Consider the following 25,863-nt stretch of genomic DNA (forward strand, 5'->3'; position numbering starts at 1 on the left):
ATGGACATGGTTCGGTTGGCCTTTTTCTGAGAGGAGCTCTGCTGCCACCTTGTGGCCATTTCACTTTACTATAAAACATTGAGCTGGTCGGTCAGTGTATGTCCAAGTATGCACTTGTTTTGTCTTTCTAAATGAGAACTATGACTTACCAGGTTTGCACTTTATCTTCCAGAAGAACACAACCAATCCAGCTCCAGCAAAGCAAACTAACAGAGTCGCTGCAGCGGTGGTGACAATCAGATTCAAGTCGGATGTGTAAGCTGCTGAAATGACAACGAACATGAGCACATCATCTGTGTGAATTTGACTGTTGCAAACTGTCAACCACTTTTCCAAATCCATGGATAAGAAATGGACTAAATGGAGAAGAATGTTGCTGTTTCCTGAACAGTTTTTCACTAAGTCATGGGATTGGAATAAATATTAGGTGCCTTGCTTTTTCTGTGATGAGCTCAGATGGATATAACTGATACAGGCTGATGATCAGGAAGTGGTGCATTAAACAAATGTCCAAAAGACATCTGAATTTAGTCCATGGACAAAGTTGAAAGGTTTCCAGCCAATATAAGTCCTGCCAAAGCGGCCCCTCAGTGGCCGTTTGACTTCATCACATCATCAGTATCTGGATGGAATCCCACCCATCACCTTCCAGCCCATGAATGTAAATTTCAGCTTTGGTTAAACCAGCCGACGGGACCTTAAAGCTCTTGTATACCTGGTATGAGGATCTCTGTGGTCCTGGTTTGGCTGAACTCCAGCTGGTCAACTCTGCAGATGACCCTGTGAAGACAAATACATCACCTGTAGTTTTAGATTGTTTAGTCTCCACCTGATAAATGTTGTTTATGTGATGCAAAACGCACTTCTGTTTCAATTCAATTCTGTTTAATGGCTTAAATATATGATACTTGTGCCATTATCAGCATACACTAGTTTATCTATTCATTACAGCAGAAGCATAAGACATAGAATGCCCCATTTTCTTTGAGAATATAACTAATAATTATGTTTTATTTAAAGACAGTGAACCTACTAAAATGTACATTTTTAAACCGGTCCCCGAGGTAGAAAATTCTGTTTAAAATGTGATCCTGGCTGAAATAAAAGGTGAAGGTTGGTTCCCTACAAGCCAGGAAGACCAGCAGCATCAGTGCTGACATGAGACTGAAGGAAAACTTGCCTCCATGTCAAGTTTCTGCTTATCATTTAGAGTGTTGAGAGGTTTTTGTCTGGAAAGCAGCAGCAGCCGCTGTGATTTGGATAAATACTTACATTCTTGTTCAGTTTTCACACAGACGCTGAGGCCCTGAAATATCCTTTTTTTGTGTCTGAATCATGTCGGCCTTGTAAGGATTTTGCCCTGCTAGAGCTCTGACGCTACTTCTTTGCAACGATTGCAAAGAACAAAAGGCAACTGCAGTGAACTGAGCTCGAGCTCATGCAAAAGTGCAAACATCCAACAGTGGTGCAAAGGTTTCATTCTCAGGAGCTCTATTTAAATATTTAACTGAAGACAAAAGAAAAGAAATGTAGAACCAAAAGGCCAATCCTGGAATCATCAGAAACATGAAAAAGATCACACGACTGCAGCAAAGTCCTCCATTTTGGCACATTTCGTGACCTAAACCAAATTAAGTACTAGTTCTAGTAATGAAAACACGTGAAACCTCTTGTTGTGTGACACGTGTGAACGTTCAGCCCAATTCTCTGGACGCTGTCAGGATGAGTGAAAACAGCCATGTTTAACCTGCTTGTGGGACTCTGGAGCGTGACTCTCTGTCTCGTGGTGTAGCATCCACTGGCATCTCGTTCTCTCTTCGGCTCTTCAGAGACGATCTGGTTTCCACGGTCGTCCAGAACCTTCATCTGTGGCGCCGGCAGCCAGCAGCTCGCCTCACACTGCAGCGTCACCGCTCCGCTGTCGGATGAAACTACTGAGAGCTTTGGCTCAGACACTGCAACTGTAAAAGCAGGAATTATTCAAAATATGAGCTTTGACTTCCACTCAACACATCTTAGCACTAGCGTAAATAAGCTAAAGGCTGATAGAGGCACATAGTTAAATCTATGTGCCTCTGCCTTCATTGATTAGCTTTGGGTCTTTTAAAATCACTTGGTTCCTTAGTGACTGACAAAATCAGCCTGAATCCACCCTCCATTGAATCTATGATCACACCGGGGTGTTATAAATTGTAAGAACCTGCCCATTCTTAAGGGACTGCTTGTCGAGAGGTTAATAACCATTTTAATAACTATTTTCTCCGTAATTGAGGCATCAGAAATAAATGTAAATGGAGTCAAAACAGGTGACGAAATGTTGTTAAATGTTCTAATAAGTTCAGAACTGCGATCCAAACCTTGAATCTGTATAATCACAACTGGTGGGTTTGATTGCCTTGATATGTTTTAGAGAACGAACTCTGTGTCCACAGTTCCTGTTTCTGCCACCAGGGCGCAGTATAGAGCTCCATGTTGATCTGAATCTGACAATTCTGGTTGAAATTGAGTAAAAAAAAAACTGCTTAAGATTACAAGAGATGACATCTTTGAATAGTTCTTGAATTTTATAAACTGGACAATGTTTCAGATTGCAGAAATCCTGAGTTAAAAGGATCTAAAATGAATGCTTCTATTTAAAGTTTTTAGTCTAAACGCAGTCTGAGCAGGAAAGTTGATTTTTCCAGCTGTCTTTGTCTATTGTCTTTCTTTTTAATAAATAACCACAGCTGATATTTAACGAATTAAAAAGAAAAGAAGGAGGTCCCTGAGAGATTTCAGTTTGATGTGCAGATTAATCTTCTGCATGGCATTATAAGTTATTCTTGTGTGTGGATTTCTGTGCATTCAAAGCATTGCTTCATGCTACTGACACAGGATATTCTTCCTGGGGGTCTGAGCTAAGTTAACTGGTTGAATTTCAGTATGTGAACCTCTTGCATCACGGAACAATGAGAGTTCAGGCTGCTGCGATTGTTAAAATACGAAAGTGAACACACCAACAACCAGCTCCACTGCTGTACTTTCCCGGGGGGCGTTCGTCGGGAGTCTCAGGCATTGATATTTCCCTGCATCGGACAACTTCACGTTGGAGATCCTCAACGAGACGTTTCCGTTTTTCACTTCTCTCATGAACAGATTCGTCCGGAACTCAAAGTCTGGATTCTTCATCTCGAAGGTCTCAGATCCATCGCGATACAAGAAGACGACGTCTGGCGTCAGGCCTTTCTTGGACCACTCCACGTCATCCCTAACATTGCCGGCGGTGTTTCTGAAGCTGCAGGGCAGAATGATATCCCCCCCAGCAAAGGCCACGACCCTCTCTGCGGGCGCGGAGGAATCACCTGGGAAATAAAGAACGAGAATATCCCACATTATTAAAAAACACTAAAGCAGACGTCATATAAGTGTGTGTTTTCAGTATGTGGCGTATTTGATCTCCTAAAATTGTTGTAAATTTCAAGAAAAAAAGAAGATACCAATCATTTGCCAGGACACAATAGATAGATAATCACAGGCATTGGGACACTTTGGCAATGTTTGTGTAATTAGTCTCATTGTGAAAAGTGGAAGGAAAAACCCAATGAACAGTTAATTGTTGTTCAATTTAATCAATCACAAATTCAGTACAAAACAGTCCGTCCTGGCTTCAGTTGTGCACCCAGTAATCTAACATATCAGTAACATTCTGCACAACAAAAGAACACCATTTACTCACTTACTGCACGAAATACTGAAACAGCGCCAATTCCTATTGACTCCTACGCTGTGGCCAGAGGTGGTATTGCAGTGCATTGACGTCACGCTGTTGTAAGAAGTTAGACACCTGAAACTTGATAGTTCAGGATTTCAGTTATTTTTGGTTGAACTAACAACACAAAGTGTGCATAGCGGACAAAATTAGGGAGGACGTTCTTCTGTTTTCTTGTCTGGAAAGAAACTGGCCAACAAACCATAAAATAATGTCCAAGAACGAGTGAAAATGACAAATGATGTCCTCCTAAGAACATAAATTTACACAAAAGAAGTGACAGTATTTATCTCTGTTTGTTTAACTAGAGGTGTAAACACACGTTAATACACAACAGGTCCTCCCTGCAACTTTACCTTATTATTACATGAAAAATAAAGTAGACAGTTAATGTTTTGCTTCTGAAACTTGACCTGGACACATGCATGGTACGTGATGGGAGTGGCAGCACACATAAACAATTAAACACACCTTCAAAGCGCTGTCAGCTCAAGGCTGGAAAAGTACTAATCACACAAGCAGCAGCGTAAGACGAAAGCTCAGGTATGTGCATGAGGTGAAGTTTGCAGCTTCCAGCTGGAAGCCGCAGTGAGAATGTGACAATGCCTTATTCTGTGAAATATTAACTGATGAACTTTCTTCCAATAAACATTTAAAGAGTTAAAGTAGCAGAGTGGAACAGCCTTATTTTATACTCACAGTTTTTGTAAGCACAGACTAAACACGATCTTTCATGTTAAATAATCAAACATTCTTTAGAGGACAAATAGTAGGCGGAGCTTATAACAAACAAGAAAACAAATGAAGCACGCAAAAAACATCCTCCCTTAAAATGCAGAAATCTTCCAAACTCAAATGAGAGTTGCCCCCTATAAGGCATGGATTCCACAGAGAGAAACCAAAAACCACCAAACTGTTCCAGGAAACTGGAGGTGGAAAGATTTTTAAGACTGAGAAAAGAATCTTGAATAACTGGAGCATCATGTTGCTCAAAGGCAGAAGGATGTCGTGCTTTGAGGCCCCAGACCTTATCAGCAAGGATAAAACTTTCCACTGCAGGCTGATGGCTTCCTTTCAGTGCTCTGACTGTGATGCACAAACCATCATGTGACAAAGAAAGTACACCATCCCTCACTTCTAAGGTTTTACACACCAGGACACAGTATGAAAAATCATCTGGTCTTTACTTGCTCTTACAATTAGGCAAATAAAACCGCATAACTTAAAACACCGGGTCATTATTCACTCACAAAAACTAAGACAAACCACAGTGTGCGCAAAACTAAGTGAACCCTTACTGCTTCCATTGCAGTTAAGAAGGCAAGTAGCAGCCAGGTGCTGCTGATCAATTCCCTGATCATCAGCAGCTCTATAAAAGCAGAAGTTCTGTCAGTTTTCAGGTGTGTGTTCACACGATGCCAAGGAGGAAATACATCAGCAAAGATGTGCTGCCCATCAGTCTGGGAAGGGTTATAAGGTCATTTCCAAACTATCTGGAGTCCATCATTCTACAGAGAGAAAGATTATTCACAGGTGGAATAATTCACTGCAGCATGTTGCGTCTGACACCAGCAGCGCTCAGAGACAGAAAAACACAAGATATTTGACACCTGATGTAGCTCAGAAATAAAAAGTAATGTCCAATCTTTAATCCACTTAAATTAAGCTTCTCTTTTCCCTTTAATCTAAACTTCTACAAAACAAAAACAAACATGATCATGGTCCTTTATTTTTTGTCAGAGATCATTTAACAAAAGGTAGAAGAGATAAAAGGAATCATGTCATTCCTGCTCACTATAAAGGCTCAAAGTTAAGCACCTTTAGTGGAATAGTTGTGTGAATCACAATGTTCCAGAAGATCCTGCAGAGCGAAAAGAATTAAACCCAAATGCAAAACCATCACCTGGCTGTGAGTCACCTCATGACAATGAAAGTTATGTTGTTTAGAATCACTGCTGCACAACTTTCTCCGCCTCTGAACAAGCGTGAAACCTTTATTAAAAACGTGCATGCGTTTGATCTACCGCAGCGTGTTTGATTTGGTCTGATTACAGCACTGAAAAGGCGTCAAAGTGCGTTCAAAAGCTCCGTCACACCCTGGCTTCATTCTGAGGTTTTACTTTTTAACAGAACAGTTCACCAGGAAGTAGGAGGAAGTTAAACGTCAATAAGCAAAACCGGATCAACACTTCAGGACTCGTTCATCTCCATTTAGAAACTTTATTATTGTAAAAATACCCACTGTGGCTTGTTGTGGGGACGCCATGTTAATTAATAATGTACGCGGAGACTGATAAGTTAAGAAATACCTTCAACTTTGTTTTACACATACCTTTGTATGAGAGCAGACCGACAAGTAGGAAGAGCCGATAATACATCACCAGATGATTTAAACAGTTTTCTCTCTTATCGGTAAAATAATTACAGGCAAATGAAAGCAGTCCGACTCATTCATGAACAGCCACAGAAGCCGGAAACACTGTGACACACCAACGGAGTTTCATTCACAAAAATCTTAAAGCTTCCTCAGCGCAGCTGTGCGATGGTGCGTTCACGGACATTAAGGAAACTTGCACTTTCGCATTCACGGCACGAGCATTCAAGCCTATTGGACTACTAAAAATACAAACAGGAAAATCATATCTTCATAATGTCGACTTCTAAAAGTTATATGTGCATATACATGTTTCTATCAACAGGTGAATTTAAATAAGGACATACAATTGCCAACGTTATCTGTTCACATTTTAATCTTTATTTTGTTTGTGTGCGTTGTGTCAGTCTGAAAGAGACAACTGAAAATGGCTTTTTATGAACGACGCGTGAAATAAAGTGAAATAACTGGAAATGTTTGATCCAGTATCTGCTTCCTCAGCGTAAACACACTCATTCAAAACCATGTATCTCAGCTGAGATGGTAATTGATTAAATTAGGACCAGTTAAGTTGTAAAAATACGCAGTTATACATCGATTTCCAACATCAAATAAAGCACAACTGAAATATGTCAAGTTTCAGTGCTCTATTGCTCTACGGGTCACATGTTGGAGTGTGAGTGACATTTGTTTGTGGTTGGATTTGTTATCCTCGAAACCAGACCGCCTGATTTCTGTTGAGTCTCTGAATGAAAATGAAACAGATTCCTCTGCAGCGGAAAATGAACGTCACGTTACAATTTACTTTAAACATTTACTAAAGGACAAGATTCTCTGCTGATATCACCATTCTTATTCATTATGTACAACAAGTCATCATCCATTTACTTTGCAAGAAAGATTCTATAAAACTGTCCTCATTCTGTGATGGTGAAGCTTTGCTGGCCTAATTATCATCTTTGAGTGTATTTCTCAGTCCAATTCTTTATAATCCAGTTTAACCAAATTCAGTAGAATCTAAAGTAGTCCAAGTCATACAATACCAGTTCATAAATGGTTAACCACTGAAGGAAAATGGATCGCATACAATATTCTTTTTGATTAAACAGTGGAGACAGAAACGTCTTTCTGACCGGAGGAAACCTCCAGCAGATCCAGCTCATTAAGGGTGGACATCTGTGGGTTGAGAGGACAAGAAAAAAAAGTCACCTGGCTTGATCTAATAAAGAAAATACGTCTAAATGGATTAACAAGCAAATAAAAAATGGCACCTCAGTAAAAGGCCATGGCTTATCTGTTATCTGCTTGCCTTCCAACTCCCCACTGTTTCCACATGTTAAAGCGTCCCTGGTTAATTAATGTTGTCTGGGTGAATGAACTCATGTAATACGCTTTGTTAAACCCAGACAAGCTTAGAAAGCTTAGAAAGGTGCTATAAGAGTGTGAACCATATTTAGCATTAAAACAGGTCATCTCATGTTACTTTCTCAGTTTAAAACCACAAAGTCCCCTCAGTGGTCAGAGTCAGTGGATCTGCGGTGAGTTCAGCACCATGGACAGAGACCGCAGAAGCCCACTGTTCAGAACCATGGACAGAGACTGCAGAAGCCCACTGTCCAGCACCATGGACAGAGACCGCAGAAGCCCACTGTCCAGCACCATGGACAGAGGCCCACTGTCCAGCACCAGTGGGTTTTTTGTTCTTACTGTCACAAACTCTCCAGTTTGTGTTGAAGTTCAAAATAAACACAGGAAACTTGTGCTACAAACGAATAATTCCCTAAATTCAACAATTACCCTTCTACTACTGACTCAGCACCTAACGAGGAACCTCCTGATGCCTATAACCCTATTTTAACCTTATATAGACCAGTGAGCAGTGCTGACCAACAGGTCATTGGGGTCATCAGGTGGGAACCTGAGGTGTTTCGTCTCATTGGGCTCCCTCCAGGAGGATAGACAGTGATCAGTGGCATCCCAGAGTCACTCCCCTAACGCCAGCCATCACTGCTCCTCACACCACAAAAGCCATCTTTTCTTCCACAAGAAGCCTTATTATCAGCTGCCCCAGCCTCTCACCAACTGCACACCGGTCATAGCGGGGATACAGACGCTGGTTCAGGTGGGGGGTAATGAAAGGAAAGAGGGTGGCAGAGGTGGAGGCAGGACAAGACACACGAGCAGATTCAGCAGATAAGCTCACCGAAACAGTCCTACAGTCACTAATAATATACATGGCGCCATCTGGTGTCAGGCGTTAAACATTACACTGATTCACATATAAATAAAAAATGGAGATAACCGTTCATAGAGAGATGTCTGACATGTAAATGAATGCAGTCATTTTAACCAGAAACAGTTGATAACCATAGTTAATCAGCATTTTCCAACAAGCATTCTCTCCTCACACACACTGGATCTAAAGACTATACATGTCTTTCAGTAATTCAGACATAAAATAAACGTGTAATAATAAGAAGGTATGAAATAAACATCATACTCTGAGCTGACATAACATGGATCACCAGAAGGAATCTTGAATACCTTCAAAATTCAGATGATATCTGTAAAGTTAGAACATAGGAAATTTCAATGTTTCAATGGTCAACACAATGAAGCAGAAAAAAAACAGGGAACATCTGTTAATAGTGGAGCAAATTCATATAAATGTCTGATTACTTATTTTAGGTTTAACTACTCAATGTTACTGACCCCGAGAGGGAAATGTTGTTTTTCTAATTAATGACATCTTCCTTACTTAGTCTTGACAAATGTAGCAAAATGCATCTTATCATTGAAAACCTTAAAGAACCGGTACAAAGGTTTAAAACACATTTAACACAGTTTCAATAATCCAGCTGAGAACGAATCTGAAGACAATAGTTGGTGGAGGTGCAGAAGGTCTATTTCCTGTCTTGTTAGATGAAAGGGGAAGACAAGGCATTCCTTCACTTACATGTCCAGAAAGGGGAAGAAATATTTGATCTATCTGAGGATCATTACTCTAACTTCACATAAGAAGGTTTATTTTGTTTATTTCCTGATAGCTTTGCTCGTTGGTACCAGGGTGTTAAAGTCTGATGGGAGAGAGCGCCTTCAAATCATCTCCAAAGGACAAAGATTGTTGTAAATAGAGGTAACGTCTGTGTCTTACTGGTGTGAAACTCTCCCATCTGTGTCTCTGAGTCAACATTCCCACACAGGGATGTTAGTGGGGCCTCCCAAAGATTAAACTCCACATTCATTCACACTTGAGTTTGCTGCAGCTGCTTTAATGCTAAAGACTGGAATGGACTCTGTGACAGATGCAAAGTGTTTGACAGGCCAGATCAACTTCTGTGTGGAGACCATCATCCCCACAAGGACAGTGACATGCTGCCCATCATATTTTGATAATAAGTCATTCTGTCAGATCCTGCACTACTTTAACATATAGCTATAACTAACATGGAATATTACATAGTAAACAGTGATATTACGTCAGCTGCACTTCTGATAAAGAAGGCAAATGATGCCAATAAAATAAGAAGTATAAAACACTCACAGACAAGCTTGTTTCAATGCTTAAGCTTTTTAATTTTGCAAAAAGGAAGAAAAAAAGGGGATTTTGCAGAAGAAAGTTCATTTCATAACACCTTCAATCCGATCTTATAAAAGCCACAAGACCTAAAAGACCAGTCAGCACTTGTTCCTTCATTCTTTTAGCCACATTAGATAGATAGAAAAGAAATGAATGCGTCAAATATCAATAAAGAAACTTCTTTATGTTGAAAAGTCAGCCAGGAATCATCACTTTCTGATGGAGCAGACAGATGGTAGGCGGACGCTACAAGTTTGATCATCCCAGCACTTTGAATCTGTAAGTACCAAAGACATGGTGGTCAGCTGCAGGTAAAATAACTGAACCCTGAACATTTACACTGATGAGGACATTATCTAAGCACGATGTAGTTTATTTAGAGAGAAACAGCTTGTGCCCTAATAACACAGTATGTTAATATTAATTATAATATATAAGTTATATTAATTGTCATATATTCAAACTATAAAAGCAGAGTAAAAAAAATACACTGGAAATATATTTTACCTGAATAATTCATTTGCAAGCAGTGCTGCTTTTCTGCACCATTATTAGGCTCTCCTTTGCACCACTTATTAAATCTGAAGGTTGAACCATCGGTCCAAAGCCAAACACCGTTCTGGAGGACATCAGTGAAGAATACAGTCTGAATTTAATTCAAATGATTTTGAATAACACACTGATCTGCTGCAGGTGAATTATCTACCTCTTGTGCATCAGAGCCTCCAATCCATGTCTGCTTGGATGCATGAGTGGTTCTCAGTATAAGCCGTTGAATGCGTTTATGTTGATAAGCGTTGCGGACAGATGCCAGATGTCCCCCCATAGAGATACAGTTTCTCTACAAAAGAGAAACAAAAAAGACAGATATATTTATATATATATATATACTGTGTACATCCTTCTGCCTGAAGGGTTGTTGCAATAACTGCAAATTTGTAAGATCACCATTTCAATTGACCGGGGAATGCCAATCTACCACCAAAACCACAATGTTTACTCCTTTCATAATCCATGATTTAGTATATTTGTGGGACCGATGAATGTTGACTAAAAGGCTCCATAAAAACAATTGTACTAAGCTTTGACATCAGGCATCAAGGGATAAAAATGTCATGTTGGACGTATCACACCAGCTCCAGCCACCCGTCCTCTATCACTCTCCCTGGTGCTTCAGTACAGGCTCTTCTGGTGTGTGCCTGGAGTTTGGGTCATTTCTCCCGTCTTCTACACTCGAGCTTTACCACTGGGCAGGTTGGGATGTCTGATGTTTGCAGACGTGCTCCCTGCAGTCAAACCCCCCTCCTGGACTACTCTAACCACTGGATGATAGCACTCCCAGCACAAACCTGACCTCTGCGTGTGCATGGAGACCAGGTGCAGGGTCCCCATCCTGTGACTACTGGTCCCAGCCCGTCCATCGTAGCCCTAAACACCTTTTATTTCTCCTGTGTTAGAGCGGCTCAGTGGCCCTCAGTGTCCTTTTTTAAATGATTTGAGGCTATCGGTGAAGATTTTAGATACTTTACTCTTGTTCCATTGTGGATGTTAATGAGGTCACTTTAAACCTTGAGAAATCGAGTTTAAATTCATTCAAACTTCTAACTTAGAGTAATATGAAATAACTAACTGTACATTGTTGGTTAAAAACAGTTGCTAAATTGTTTCTCAAATCTGTCTCTGAAACATCAGAGCTAATAAAAGGAAACACGTTAAAGAAGATCTCTTCCCTGTGTTTCTAAGATATCTTTTCAGCCCAATAAATACGGTTTTGTTTTCTGGACAAAATGATCCTTCTGGATCCTTCGTTGTTTAAAAATGGCTTTTCCTCACTGGCCAAAATAATGTGCTAAAAAAAGACAAAAAAGCATCAGTGGGACTTTTGCACAGTGTTATATGAGTGAAAGACAACCTGAAAAAAAAGGACACAAGAAATTGTGACGATATCTAACTTCTGGTTGTAATTCATCATGTACAAGAAGTTGCTGATATTACCTCAGCTTGAGCCCAAGTCATAGGTTTGGAAATGTAGCGCAAATATCCTCCTCTTCTCTTGTAGTTGTTACAGAGCTGCCTGAATCGGTTCCATCCCATGTACCTGAGACAGTACTTCTGGAATCCTCCCTTTCTCATGTAGTTGAAACAACGACTCCTGAATCTTCTCCTTCTCCCAAAGAACCAGAATGCTCTCTTGACAACATGTTTCTCCCCTGCAGAACAGACAGGATGAGTGTATAAAACAGCTGAACCTCTGCCCTTGTGAGGGAAAACCTCTGTACCACCCTGTTTTCTTTTTCTGCAGGAGAATTATTTTCATCATTTTGATTATTCACTCTAACCTTTCGTCTCTGTGGAGTTTCCAGCTTCTTTTTCTTCTAGAAGGACCAAACAGTTTGACATAATCTTGTTTAAACTTCATTGTTCACGCTGTTACTCTATTTATGAGTGTATTATGTTTTAGCATGAATCTGGAAATATTCACACAAACCTGCGTCCTTTGAGCTTTCTTCTTCCTCTTCTTCTTCTGGAAGAACAGCGTAGTTTGACTCAGTTCTCATACTGAAGGTAACTTAGTCCATGTGGTAAATGTGTTTATGACAGGAGCGTGTCCCATTCCAGGAGGGTTTTAAGTACTTAGGAGAAAACTTGAACTCACCTTCTGAATCACTTTCTTCTTTCTCAGGTTCATCAGTGGAATCTAAAGATGATGCATGTTTTTACTCTTATATATATATTCAACTCACATTTATTTCCACATCATGAATATTGTGGATGTATGCAGAAAACTCTTCCTCTGTCCTTCTTTGTGGTACTCTTCCCTTTTATTTAATCACATTACATCATCGTCTAAAGTCTGCTGCCAAAACAGAAAAAAACTCACCCTTTTCATTAGTTTTCTCTTTTTCAGGTGCCTCTGTGGTACCAGCAGCAGCTGGATGGACAGTTGGATTATATTTAGGCAGAGCTCCTTGAAAATCTTAACTACACATTTCTTTTTAACATTCAGAATCAGAATGCATGTGTATGTACAGACAGAGCTACTCACCAGCAGCTCTGCTCAGAGCCACCATGGCCAGAAGAAGGAAAGCCCAAGTCAGAAACTTCATGGTGGAGATGATGCAGCTCAGAGACAGTAATCACCTTCAATGAAGACAGACAGTGATGTTAATTATATTTCTATTGCTATGGCAAAGCCAAGAGAGACTCTCAGGCCAATGAAGAAATTCTGGAAGTTAGTAGGAGAGTTGGTATCAAACCAGCAGCAGAATTACCTTCTTTTCTTGAGGTCAGAGTCAGCCTGCAGCCTCAGCTTTCCTGTGTGGAGGTGCTGACGGGTCACAGAGCAGCTCTTATATACTGTTACCTCCCGGAACCAGAGACATCATATTAACAACAAACACAGAAAAACCAACATGAAACTGGCCATAGTGAGTATTCAACGCATTCAACCGTGGTTCAGTAAATGAGTTGTTTTGATTAACATGAACTTGTTTAAATGACAGGGTGTTGTTCTCTGAGAGGTGTTTAATGAAGTGACTTATTGTTTGTTGTCCTGTCAAACCTGTGATCACACTGACACATCATACGGTTTCAGTCCCTCAAACCCACATTTTTGATTATTAGCGTCCCCAGCTGGAGCGTCCTCCAGCAGAAGGTCACTCGTGATGTTTGCTCAGGGATGAGAAAAACAGGCTTTAAGTAGAAGCAGCATCAGGAATCCTGCAGAGTAAATGAGCTGAACATGTTCAAGATCATTTTCACAAGCGCCTGTCCCAGTAACATAACTAACATAACATAACCCCCCCATCAGGACACAGGAGGGCCACCTCTGAACATATATTTATACTGATGCAGGTTTAAGTCAATGTACAAAGTTAAATTGACTTAAACCGCTGCAAATGTAAATGTAGTCACTTGTAAATGTAGAACTTCAGTTTCCTTTAATGTGATGGTGGCAGAATTTACACTTTCTGAGGAACTGAAAGAGTGCTCAGGACTTGTTAACTGATCTAAATACTTTATCTGTTTTGAAGCAAAGGGCTACATGGTGGTCAGCACCGTCGCCTCACAGCAGAGGGTTCCAGCTTCAACTCCCGGCTGGTTCTTCCTGTGTGAGTCTGCATGTTCTCCCCGTGCATGCGTGGGTTCTCTCCGGGTCCCACCGTCCTAAAACATGCTGTTAGGTTTTTTAGTGTCTCTAAAATTGTCCTTAGGAGTGAGTGTGAGCGTTTGTGTGGTTGTTTGTCTCTGTGTGGCCTGTGATGGACTGGTGACCTGTCCAGGTGAACCCCGCCTGTGACCAGCCGATGACCGCTGGGATAGGCTCCACCCCCCCGCCACCCGGCCCACGGACTCAGCGGGTATAGAAAATGCTTAAACAGACAAAATTTCAACAATTTCAAAAGTGTGAGTTGTTTCCGTCTCCTGAGTGTGATAATCACTGTGATGGCGGCATCTCTCTGAACAAGGATGTTGACACAGATAATTATGTATGAAGTCAACACCCTCAAATTAAATAAAGAAATGAAACAGCGGTTTGAGGCTGTTATTTTAATGTGTATATCGTGCCTGTGTTTAGACTCACACTGAAAGCTTCACATCACAGTTTTGTTTAAACTTGTATGTTCGTATTTACTGTTAAGTTAAAGCAGAAATGAAAACAATGATAAAAAAAACAATGAACACTAACACAATAATTTAATTAATACAATCAAAGGATATTATCATGACCTTTTTAAAAAGTAACCACATTAAAAACGGATGAAAAGTAATTGAAATGTGTTTTTAGATTAAAACATCCTGGTCCCATCCACAGCAGAGGATGCACCGCCAGCAGAACCGGTTCGGTTGGCACAGTGGGAAGATGATTCGTCCCAGTAGCTGAAAACCTCAGGGCAGAACTCTCTGGCGACCCAGAAGAGGCGCTTCAACGTTGGAAAGAACGCTTCTCTGCACCGTCACAGCTTCTGTGGTTCATTCTGCATCCAGCGCGCCATCAGAAAGGGCTTAAAGTGTCTGTGCGCGCATTTCTGAAGAAACACGCACTCGCCTGAGACATTATACGCTTTCTACAGACTTTTTAGGTAAGACAGATGTCTCCATTTCATTTAACTGTCTGATTTCTGGTTTATTTCTTAATGTTTGTTCAGAATCATTGTTTAAGGCCTGGTGTTCAGCAAGTTTGAATGTATTTATCTGAATGTGTCTGAATTGAGGGTTTATTTGGTAGAGAGCCCCCTGCTGGACACCTGCAGTCATGAAAACTTTACATCAAAACCTTTAAATTGAGGATTTTAAACTTTATATTTGTGTCACACAGTTTATGTTTGTTGACACTTTGTTTCATCACTTTTTTAATATATACATACAAAATTAAAGGTTTGATTAGAAAAACCGCCCTTTTAATTGTTTCTTATTCAATTTGTTTATTTAATGAATCAACCCTTGTTTCTGTGGTGGTTTTAAACACTGTAGCAGGTTATTTAAAGTGTCTGCACTAATATTTGTAGCTTTTCATTTCAGTGTAACAGCTACTTTAAGGAGCAGACACATGCGCACGTTCAGTGGAACAAGCCTGAGTGATAACATGTGAGGACAGTGAGAGAAATCAGCTCCAGGTCTCAGAAAGGAGACAAAAAGATTTCACAGTCAAAGATGGAATGAGGCCTTCAGGTGTGGGGGAAGAGATAAGAAAAAGGGAACCTCACCAGGGCTACTTTAATCACCTCTCAGTGTAAAATCTGCTAATTACCAAACCGTTATTGTGCCCCAGTCTGATCCCTCACACAGTCGGACCCCCTTTCTCTGGATAGATGAGAAAAGCAACAGATTCAGCTTTGTGTTTATATATGAAGTCACAGGTAGTGTCACTATACTGATAATCAGTCTGCATCATAACACTGCAGCGAATTAAAACTCACTGAGATTACAGGTACAATCATTTATTATTTTAACGTGAGAGTGAGAATACTTTCCAAACAAACCAACATCATCTTTAGCTAATAATTCCAGCTGCTTATTTTTTCATTTTAAACCATTTCAGGTAAAATCATGAAGCTGGTTACAACACATCACATATTTCAACTTAAACACTATAAAATGTGGTATTTCAGTCACCTTTACATAGATTTTCATCTGCAAATACTGTCCATATGCTGTAAAAAACAACCTGTACATACCTCTATAAACCACACTATTTATGCTTCATGCACCCACTGCTTATTGCACTTCTGGTTAGATGCTAAACTGCACTTTGCACTTTGTAATGACAACAAAGTATGAATCTAATCTAAAATGAGAGCGTACCGTACAGCATCTGTGTGGTTCAGACTGTAAACGCTGAGTAAAGCAGTCGTTCTGATAAACAGGGACATGATGCAGTAATAAAATGAATGTTTAACAGGGACATGATGCAGTAATAAAATTAATGTTTAACAGGGACATGATGCAGTAATAAAATTAATGTTTAACATGTAGTTTTCTGCAGGTAAAAATATGAAGAGATACTGAAAAAGCTTTTCTAGCAGGATCCAGATTTTTAACTAAAGAAACAGTGATAAAAAGCCATAAAATGAAAACTTTAATCAGTTTTTCAGACCCATGTTTCTCATTAGATCTGTCAAACAGTCGGTGTCTTCTACACTTCCAGGAGGTTTTTCTTGTTTCTGCATCTCCTCTAATTTTCTAATAATCTCCTCCTTTTCCTTTGTTGCTTTCCTTTTCTTCTCTGTTATTGCAACACTTTCCTTCTTTATTCTTTCCTTTCCTTTCCCTAATCTCTCCAGCTGTTTTACCAGCTCTGTCTTCTTCTTCTCCAGATCTTTCTGGGTATCTGAAAGAAGTCTGTCAGCTTCCTCTTTCCCTGCTGCTTCTCTCTGTGTTTCAGGCTTCATAAAGTCTTCCTCTCTGTTCTTGGACTGAAGTTTCCTCTCTGTCTCTTCTCTCTGACTCTCCACCTCCTCCAGCTGCAGTTTGACTTCTTTTATCTGCTTCTCATGGCTCTCCACTTGTCCCAAAGATCTACAAACTCTCTCTTGTAATTTTTTCTCATCTCTTTCTTTTGCCTGTAGATGTGTCTGGAGTTTTTCCTTCTCTTTGTTCATCTCGTGGTGTTTTTCTTCACTCTTTAACCTCTGACCTCCTGTTACATCATCAGCAGAGTTCTCTCTGTCTTTTATCTGGAGTTTTTCCTTCTCTTTGTTCATCTCGTGGTGTTTTTCTTCACTCTTTAACCTCTGACCTCCTGTTACATCATCAGCAGAGTTCTCTCTGTCTTTTATCTGGAGTTTTTCCTTCTCTTTCTTCATCTCGTGGTCTTTTTCTTCACTCTTTAACCTCTGACCTCCTGTTACATCACCAGCAGAGTTCTCTCTGTCGTTTATCTGGAGTTTTTCCTTCTCTTTCTTCATCTCGTGGTGTTTTTCTTCACTCTTTAACCTCTGACCTCCTGTTACATCATCAGCAGAGTTCTCTCTGTCTTTTATCTGGAGTTTTTCCTTCTCTTTGTTCATCTCGTGGTGTTTTTCTTCACTCTTTAAACTCTGACCTCCTGTTACATCATCAGCAGAGTTCTCTCTGTCTTTTATCTGGAGTTTTTCCTTCTCTTTCTTCATCTCTTGGTGTTTTTCTTCACTCTTTAACCTCTGACCTCCTGTTACATCATCAGCAGAGTTCTCTCTGTCTTTTATCTGGAGTTTTTCCTTCACTTTGTTCATCTCGTGGTGTTTTTCTTCACTCTTTAACCTCTGACCTCCTGTTACATCACCAGCAGAGTTCTCTCTGTCTTTTATCTGGAGTTTTTCCTTCTCTTTGTTCATCTCGGGGTGTTTTTCTTCACTCTTTAAACTCTGACCTCCTGTTACATCATCAGCAGAGTTCTCTCTCTCCCTCCTTCCTCCAGTCTGCTGATTATTTTCTGGGTTTCTTTCTTCTTCTCTCTGCTCCTGGTGTGTCTCTCTCTGCATGTCTGTGTTTCCAGTTAAACTTATTGTCCCATCTTCTTCATTCTTCTCTGTTTCTCTGTCTGTTGGTCTGTCTTCATTGTTTGGTTCAGTCTCTTCCTGCTGCATGTCCAAACCATGGTTTGTCTCTCTTTCTGCTGAAGGCTCATTTGTTTTTGCATCAACATCTGCTGGAGACAGATGTTGTGCTCCTTTATCTACAGCCTGTGTCTCTGTCTGTCCTTGTGGGTGAGTCAGAACATCATTGGTGTCTAATTGATGATTTTCCTCCTGTGTCTGAATGAGTTTTTCTCTTTCATTCTCCACATTCTCCACACTTTCTCTCTCCAACAGGGACTCTGTTATCGGGCCTCTGGGCTCAGATTTGCTCCTCGTCTGTGTTTCTTCATCCTCGTGGTGCTTCTTCTTCTCTGTTCAGAAACAATGAACACAGTTTATAGCACATGTTGCTGCAGAGCTGAAGGCAGAGGATCTGATTTCCTTTACATTTCAGAAAACCCACTTTAAAGCAGCATATTTTCTGACACATTTTCAGATCTAATTTCCAGAACTCAAACCATCTGCTGCAGATGCTGGGCTCATTGATGGGATGTTGGAGTTTAACTAGCGGCTGTGATGTCACATTATTTGAAACACTTGTGTGAGAAGGCTCAGTAACTTAAACTCTTTGTGACTCACCCAGAATATTTCTTCTCCGTTTCCACACAAAAACAACGACTGCAACAATGAGCAGGATGCCGAGAACCAAACCGATGATGATGGGAGCAGCTGAGCTGGAACCAGAACCTGTGAACAAGTTTGTGAGGTCACTGTCTGAAAGGACGATGCACAGAACATTAATCAGTTCATGAGATAAAATAAAAACTTTTGTTTTAATCACCTCTGACACTTGTTTCAGGAACATGGACCTGTGTCTCTCTGCTCTGGTTGGTGTTCTTCTGTTGGACTCTACAGGTGAAGGTGTTGCTGCCTCCCTTCTCCACAGTCACTCTGCTGCTGGCATTATAGAGACCATCAGAGCCTCTGAGTGTCTCTGTGGGTCCAGCAGAGAGGAGGTTTCCCTCCCCGTCCAGCCAGAACACCTCAGGTTCTGGGTACCAGCCTGCAGACTCACACTGTAACACCACACTGCTGCTGGTTCTGTTACTCTCTGTTATCCTGACATCGGATGCGACAGAACCTGAATGAGACAAGTTTCAAACATTAGAACTTTTAGCCAATTATGAAATAAAGAACAAGAAAGAACAAAACCATTACAGTACAGTCCATTTACTTTGACTTTGACTTCATCACAGACAATATAAACCATTGATTTTTCATGTTTTTCTGGTCAGCTTCATCTATTTTCTCCTTTTACCATGTTGTAATGTTACTGGGCCTCATGCAAGAACATTTTCGTATTCTTAATCTAGATTTCTCTCACTTTTTTGCAGGAAGGTCTCGTACGAACACGTCAGAACAAACGCTCTTAACTTTGGAAAAAGTGTGTAAACGACCTGCCTAAATGATGAATTTCACTGTCCGTATTTAAGTGCACGAGGACAGTAAATTTGCATACTCCACGCCCTCAATAATACCATATAAGGCCACGCTTCCTCTCTCCTGTGTCAGGAAGTGTTAATTCATGAGAATGGCATCAAGATGCAAAAAGAACAACTTTACGGGCTCTGAGACTGAAGTTCTGCTTTCAGAGATCCAAGAAGGAAAATCTGTCATTTTTAGCAGAGTCAGCAGTAGAATTGCAGGACCTGCTAAAGCGAAGAAAGCAATTACGAGTTGCTGTTAATTCTGTGTCACCTGCAGTTCGTAATAAAGAAGAAATGGTTTCATATGAAAAATGGCTTAAACGCCTCGCCAGGCGCTCGATGACTGCAACTAAAGCCGTGCAATTAGTTGTTGCCTCGTCATGATGTCACTTTGATGGGGTCTTCTGGTACAACAGCTTCTGGTCTGCTTAGGCTGGTTCGGGTAGTGGGAGACCCTCATTCATGAAAATATTGTGCACTGCAGCATGCCAGAATAATCTGGGATGCCTTTTCTGGGCTGTAGAGCAGTTTGTCCCCCGCTGTATCGAGACGCACCGCCTTCAGCTCAGTGCTCCAGAACCGCTGCTTTGGTGCGTATGTGTGTGCCGTCTATTGCTCCGATTATGTTTGGCAGTCCAGCCATGGCATGAAAGTCCCTCTTAATTTGTGCTTGTATGGGATTTTGATGTACCATGGGTGGTAAACTGATGAGAGCTTTGATGACCAAAGGGAGCGCAGGACTCACAGAGGACTGGGACACACCCTCTGGAAAGTTCCTGTGGTCAGAAATCCAAGGGTGGTGAGGACCTGGACTTATGGTGGAACTGCGCTTGCGACTCTTGTGACTCTTGCAAGCTGCATATTTGCAGCAGCTCAGTCCTTGGCAATCTAAATCACAATGTCAGTCATGCGTCATAAGCATATCTACACGGTCTCAGAACACACGCTCTCTTCCAGGAGCCTGACGCGCTAAGGATCCAAAAGTAGCGAGTCAGCCGCTGGTTACACTTCCCATTGACCTTGTTGTGTACAGAGTCAAATTAACCTTCAATCCTTATGAATACTTTATACTTATGAATGTTTTCTGCATCTTTATTCATCATCATTCCTTTTCTTTAACACATCCACTTTCAGAGAGGTAAGGGTAAAGAAACAGTTTTCAGGGTCAGCTTGCATTTGCGTGTGGAGACTCTTTTAATGCCTCCACGTTAACCTTGTTTACACGTAAAATGGCTTTCAACACAGAATCTGCTCACTTACCAACAACAAGCTGAACATAAGCATGTCGATTCAGCTCTGGAACAAAGCATCTGTAAGATCCCTGATCAGAGAGGTTTACGCTGGAGAGTCTCAGTGAAATATTTCCATTCTGCAGTTCATCAGTGAACAGAGATGTTCTTCCTCCATAAGATGGATGTTTTTTATGATGTAGTTCCACACCATCACGCCACACAAAGACAAATCTGGGGCTGGGGCTAAGATCAGGTCTGGTCCAGTCCACTGTGAGGTCATAAGCATCCATGACAGGCTTCAGACAACATGGTAAGATGATGTCATCACCAACAAGCGCCACGATTGGACCATCTGGACCGCTCACCTCAGACTGACCTGAAAGGGTAAAGATTTGAGGCTGTTAACTTTACATCCCAACACCAACCAGCTGATTCTCATGTTAACATTAACTACACTGTTACTGATGAGTTTGAGTTACCTCTACAGGAGTGTGTCAAGATGAGGATGACAACACTGTGGAAAACACGGACAGTGAATGCATCAAAGCGTCTGCACTGAAGTTGAACCATCGTGTTGTTCTGGAGACGGAATGAAACGAATGTAAAGACAGAAAATATTCAGTTTTCCTGCATTTAAAGTAGGTTATGTAAAATATAGTCTTCTTCATACTGTTTTGTTTGATGTTCCCACAGAAAAACTCTGAGCTTTTATCGCTCACCTCCATGTAAACGGAGTATTTTCAGCTTTTATGACGTTTCTGAAATTAGTTCATTTCTCTAATGAAAAGCAAACATAAAAAAAGTTTAATTCAAATTTGAAATGACGGGAAACTATTTCGTATTAAAATTAAGTATCAAACAGCAGACTTTAGTCCGTGTGTGACTGAACGGAAAAACTCATTTCAGCAGCAACAAAGTGAAACTTTTTAATGATCAGGAGAAAAATGACTCTTTACTCATTTGATTTCTGTAAAAAAAATCAGCAACAACTGTTCGATTTGTAGATTTTCTTTAGATTGTAATCAATATTCGGCGCAAACTGGTGAGGTTTAACCTGAAAGAGGTTTTCACGTATTTCACGTTGTGTTCGAGGTCCTTTCAGAGCTGCTTCATTGAATCAAGTTTATATGGTTGAATTCACTTTATTTTATTACTTCTCGATGTGACTGTATTAACTGTGTGTCTGATCAATTTAAAGTGCGGAATTAATCACAGATTTAACTGTAATCTTGAACTTTTTTCGAAAGAATTCAAACAGCTGTTCCTACAGAAAGTGACATTTTAATATTCTTTGGGGGAATCTGAGCTCTTTAACTATTCCTTTAAACACACTAAAAACGCTTAAAGCTTTCAGGAATTCAACAAGAAACACTTTAAAAATCTTTGTGTCCTTCACTGAGGGCGTTTAGAGTTTACTTTCACTTTCTGCAACAGTAAAAAAGTCCGATCATGAGGACCAAAAACACACATTTAACATTAAAAAACAACCCGAAGACTTGTTTAAGGCTCACTGCAGTCTGTAACCAACCATAACAGCCTGCTGTGCAGAACATATGACAGTCTGTAACGTTTTCCTTCAGTGAATATATCCTCAAATTGACCTTCAAGTGAGAAAATCTGACATTTCCTGGCGTCTATATGCGCCGATAGACCGATAATGATTCATCATATGAATAATTTCACTATTATCGCTGATTTCGACAGAATAAAACATTTAATCTACTCACTTCGACTCGCCTATTTGTTTGTTTTGAACGAGAATCCATTAATATTGGTTCACCTGGAGTAAAGGTTTGTTCAGTTCAGGTGGAGTTTATGGTCCAAGCGCCCTCTGTCGGTTAGTTAACAACCACTTCCTGTAACATAAGCAGTCACAGGAGTTGGTGATATTAAACTCTCCTGGGGCACAGTGCGCACGTGTTAGATGTGTAACACGGTATGTTAGACACCTGATTTGGCTCCAGTAACTGGAAGAAAAACATGCAATCAAATGTTTTAATCTTTTTTAAATCTGTTTCTCATTGGAGAAGGAGACGATGTTTACAGCGCAGTTAGAGCGACAAAAAGGAAGCAAAAAGTGGAAAGTGAAACAAAACAAGAAGAAGTGAATAAGATATCCCGAAGAGTTCATTATAAATGTTAGAAGAGACCTCCAGATTATTGTGGCCTTTTTGGTTTAACCCCCAACTGCATCTGTGACCTTCTGCTGGAGGACGCTCCAGCTGGGGACGCTAATAATCAAAAATGTGGATTTGAGGGACTGAAACCGTATGATGTGTCAGTGTGATCACAGGTTTGACAGGAGAACAAACAATAAGTCACTTCATTAAACACCTCTCAGAGAACAACACCCTGTCATTTAAACAAGTTCATGTTAATCAAAACAACTCATTTACTGAACCACGGTTGAATGCGTTGAATACTCACTATGGCCAGTTTCATGTTGGTTTTTCTGTGTTTGTTGTTAATATGATGTCTCTGGTTCCGGGAGGTAACAGTATATAAGAGCTGCTCTGTGACCCGTCAGCACCTCCACACAGGAAAGCTGAGGCTGCAGGCTGACTCTGACCTCAAGAAAAGAAGGTAATTCTGCTGCTGGTTTGATACCAACTCTCCTACTAACTTCCAGAATTTCTTCATTGGCCTGAGAGTCTCTCTTGGCTTTGCCATAGCAATAGAAATATAATTAACATCACTGTCTGTCTTCATTGAAGGTGATTACTGTCTCTGAGCTGCATCATCTCCACCATGAAGTTTCTGACTTGGTCTTTCCTTCTTCTGGCCATGGTGGCTCTGAGCAGAGCTGCTGGTGAGTAGCTCTGTCTGTACATACACATGCATTCTGATTCTGAATGTTGAAAAGAAATGTGTAGTTAAGATATTCAAGGAGCTCTGCCTAAATATAATCCAACTGTCCATCCAGCTGCTGCTGGTACCACAGAGGCACCTGAAAAAGAGAAAACTAATGAAAAGGGTGAGCTTTTTTCTGTTTTGGCTGCAGACTTTAGACGATGATGTAATGTGATTAAAAAAAGGGAAGAGTACCACAAAGAAGGGCAGAGGAAGAGTTTTCTGCATACATCCACAATATTCATGATGTGGAAATAAATGTGAGTTGAATATATATATAAGAGTAAAAACATGCATTATCTTTAGATTCCACTGATGAACCTGAGAAAGAAGAAAGTGATTCAGAAGGTGAGTTCAAGTTTTCTCCTAAGTACTTAAAACCCTCCTGGAATGGGACACGCTCCTGTCATAAACACATTTACCACATGGACTAAGTTACCTTCAGTATGAGAACTGAATCAAACTACGCTGTTCTTCCAGAAGAAGAAGAGGAAGAAGAAAGCTCAAAGGACGCAGGTTTGTGTGAATATTTCCAGATTCATGCTAAAACATAATACACTCATAAATAGAGGAACAGCGTGAACAATGAAGTTTAAACAAGATTATGTCAAACTGTTTGGTCCTTCTAGAAGAAAAAGAAGCTGGAAACTCCACAGAGACGGAAGGTTAGAGTGAATAATCAAAATGATGCAAATGATTCTCCTGCAGAAAAAGAAAACAGGGTGGTACAGAGGTTTTCCCTCACAAGGGCAGAGGTTCAGCTGTTTTATACACTCATCCTGTCTGTTCTGCAGGGGAGAAACATGTTGTCAAGAGAGCATTACGGTGCCCCGGGGGATGGAGAAGATACGGCCGTCGCTGTTTCCGCTATTTTCCCAGAAGGTACACCTGGGCTCAAGCTGAGGTAAAAAAGACTCATTAGTTGCACAGCAGCCAATGTTTCTACAATACAGTATGTTCATTTCGTCTTGTTAACTGCACTCATAGGTATGAATGAACAGGTTCTGGGTTCACAGCAGGTCAGGGCCCAGATAGACAGGAGGGAAAGTATGTGTGGGGAAAAGAAACAAGGGCACTTTGGGATGTGGAAGTCAGAGATCGAACCAGTGACCGTGTGAATGGCTGAAAACAGCTCCTCCTCCTGAGCCACAGGGGCCCCAGGCTTCTATCAAAGCCAGACGAGAAACAAGTACTGGCTGGAATGGCCACAGTCAACTTTGGAGACCAAGTTAAAGCAAATTCATGGTTTTCATGTCAGTGTGCAAAACCTCTTCTGCTCAATGCTTCCCCTGGACTGAAAGCACCTGGAGTCCTTGTACTCTTTCAATAGTATCTTACTTCTATTTTCAAGCACTTTTATAATCCATAACGATTTTTAAAAAGAATAAAAGTGAATCGTATTGAATCTGCACACTTGGTGAAGCGCCATTTATTGCTCTGCGCAGCTCTAATCTCTCATTGTCTGTTTATCCCGACTGCAGAAATACTGTCAGGTCTACAGTGGAAATCTTGCGTCTGTGCAAAACTTGTACGAGTTTCGTGCGATTCAGGGCGTGGCTTACGGCAGAAACCCTCAGGGACCAGCTGCATGGATTGGAGGCTCTGCTGCTGAACAGGTATTTAGATTTAACATTATAAGCATCGGATTTTTACATTTTTGTAGGTTGGAAATATCAGTTAGATATACCGTTGCTAAGAGCTCATGAAATGTGGCTGAACACTTCTGAAGTTGTGAACAGATCCAGACTTTTTCCATGTTTCATGGCGGTGAATTCATTTGTTGTTTTATAAAACTAAAAGATCCAGAATATTTCTGTTTATGTTCTCGAGTTTGTATTAATCTCATTTCTGTCTTTTCTCTGCTCATGTTTTTTTGTGCTCTCCAGAACGGTTATTGGTTCTGGAGTGATGGCTCACGTTTCAGATATGCATCGTGGTGCCGAGGAAAGCCTAAAAATCGCAGCGGCCAGGAATGCATTCGGCTGAATTTCAAGAGTAATTAAATATATTAATCTAGTAATAACATAATAAAAACTTAGCTAACATAAGCTGAAGTACAACTCACATCTGTTATTCTAAAAATACAACATGTTTGGAAAGTTTTCACATCCGCCATCCAAATACTAAAAATAATGCTGCTGTCTTCTGTTCTTGATACTTTTACAGATTGCAAGACCAGATGCATGGACGATGCTAACTGCCGCTCCAGAAATCCATTTATCTGCGCCAGGAAAACCTATTGACTGTTGAAGCCGAAATGTTAAAAACCAAAACCAAATTCAAACTCTTTTATCTTTCTATATTTCTTTCATATCGCTGTAACGCTACATAAGGAATGATGCGACAAGTGAAAAAACAGGAGCTGGATTGTCTCTCAGGCCTCGTGCCTTTAAAAATACAAGACTGAATGTGTTTAGTAATGACTGCTTTAGCCCAACCTCTCCCTGCAGAATGATCTGTACCCTCATCTTTGGAAAATTAAACTATCAAGCATTGAAACAAGCTGGTCTGTGAGTGTTTATTGCATCTTAAAGTTGTTTGGAACAGTTTTTCCTTCATGTTACGGAGCTCGAGCTGCACTAATTTGAAATA

The 25,863-nt window shown here is 40.6% G+C and overlaps 2 protein-coding genes and 1 long non-coding RNA gene across 3 annotated transcripts; 1 reads left to right on the forward strand and 2 right to left on the reverse strand.

Moving 5' to 3' along the window:
• Positions 1-698: 698 nt before the first annotated feature.
• Positions 699-6,254, reverse strand: LOC140281830 (butyrophilin subfamily 1 member A1-like). Its single transcript, XM_072376324.1, has 4 exons — positions 6,081-6,254; positions 2,997-3,341; positions 1,748-1,961; positions 699-780 (listed from the first exon to the last, which is right to left on the reverse strand). Exons 1-4 carry the CDS (start codon positions 6,124-6,126, stop codon positions 699-701), a joined length of 687 nt encoding a protein of 228 aa, XP_072232425.1. The 5' UTR covers positions 6,127-6,254.
• A 3,463-nt stretch (positions 6,255-9,717) lies between these two features.
• LOC140281542 (uncharacterized) lies at positions 9,718-11,712 on the reverse strand. Its single transcript, XR_011909770.1, has 4 exons — positions 11,698-11,712; positions 10,409-10,543; positions 10,210-10,321; positions 9,718-9,979 (listed from the first exon to the last, which is right to left on the reverse strand). It is a non-coding gene; the product is annotated as an uncharacterized lncRNA (long non-coding RNA).
• Positions 11,713-22,926: 11,214 nt separating this feature from the next.
• LOC140282284 (galactose-specific lectin nattectin-like) lies at positions 22,927-25,773 on the forward strand. The gene is made up of 6 exons (XM_072376873.1): positions 22,927-23,004; positions 23,136-23,230; positions 23,345-23,409; positions 24,753-24,887; positions 25,158-25,266; positions 25,438-25,773. The coding sequence occupies exons 2-6, from the start codon at positions 23,170-23,172 to the stop codon at positions 25,512-25,514; spliced, it is 447 nt and encodes a 148-aa protein (XP_072232974.1). The 5' UTR covers positions 22,927-23,004; positions 23,136-23,169; the 3' UTR covers positions 25,515-25,773.
• The last annotated feature ends 90 nt before the right edge of the window (positions 25,774-25,863 follow it).

This window comes from Leuresthes tenuis, unplaced genomic scaffold (genome assembly GCF_036924035.1).
Source record: "Leuresthes tenuis unplaced genomic scaffold, fLeuTen1.0.hap1 SCAF_22, whole genome shotgun sequence".
Taxonomy (NCBI): Eukaryota; Metazoa; Chordata; class Actinopteri; order Atheriniformes; family Atherinopsidae; genus Leuresthes; species Leuresthes tenuis.

What these genes read in the sequence shown, in the direction of transcription:
- LOC140282284 (XM_072376873.1), top strand. Translation starts at nt 23,170, where the DNA reads ATGAAGTTTCTGACTTGGTCTTTCCTTCTTCTGGCCATGGTGGCTCTG. An exon ending in GAGGCTCTGCTGCTGAACAG is followed by an intron (nt 24,888 to 25,157) that starts GTATTTAGATTT and finishes TGTGCTCTCCAG; the next exon opens with AACGGTTATTGGTTCTGGAG. An exon ending in CATTCGGCTGAATTTCAAGA is followed by an intron (nt 25,267 to 25,437) that starts GTAATTAAATAT and finishes ATACTTTTACAG; the next exon opens with ATTGCAAGACCAGATGCATG.
- LOC140281830 (XM_072376324.1), bottom strand. Translation starts at nt 6,126, where the DNA reads ATGTATTATCGGCTCTTCCTACTTGTCGGTCTGCTCTCATACAAAG. An exon ending in AGCAGTGGAGCTGGTTGTTG is followed by an intron (nt 1,962 to 2,996) that starts GTGTGTTCACTT and finishes CTGCTTTTACAG; the next exon opens with TTGCAGTGTCTGAGCCAAAG. An exon ending in CTCCAGAGTCCCACAAGCAG is followed by an intron (nt 781 to 1,747) that starts GTTAAACATGGC and finishes TTGTCTTCACAG; the next exon opens with GGTCATCTGCAGAGTTGACC.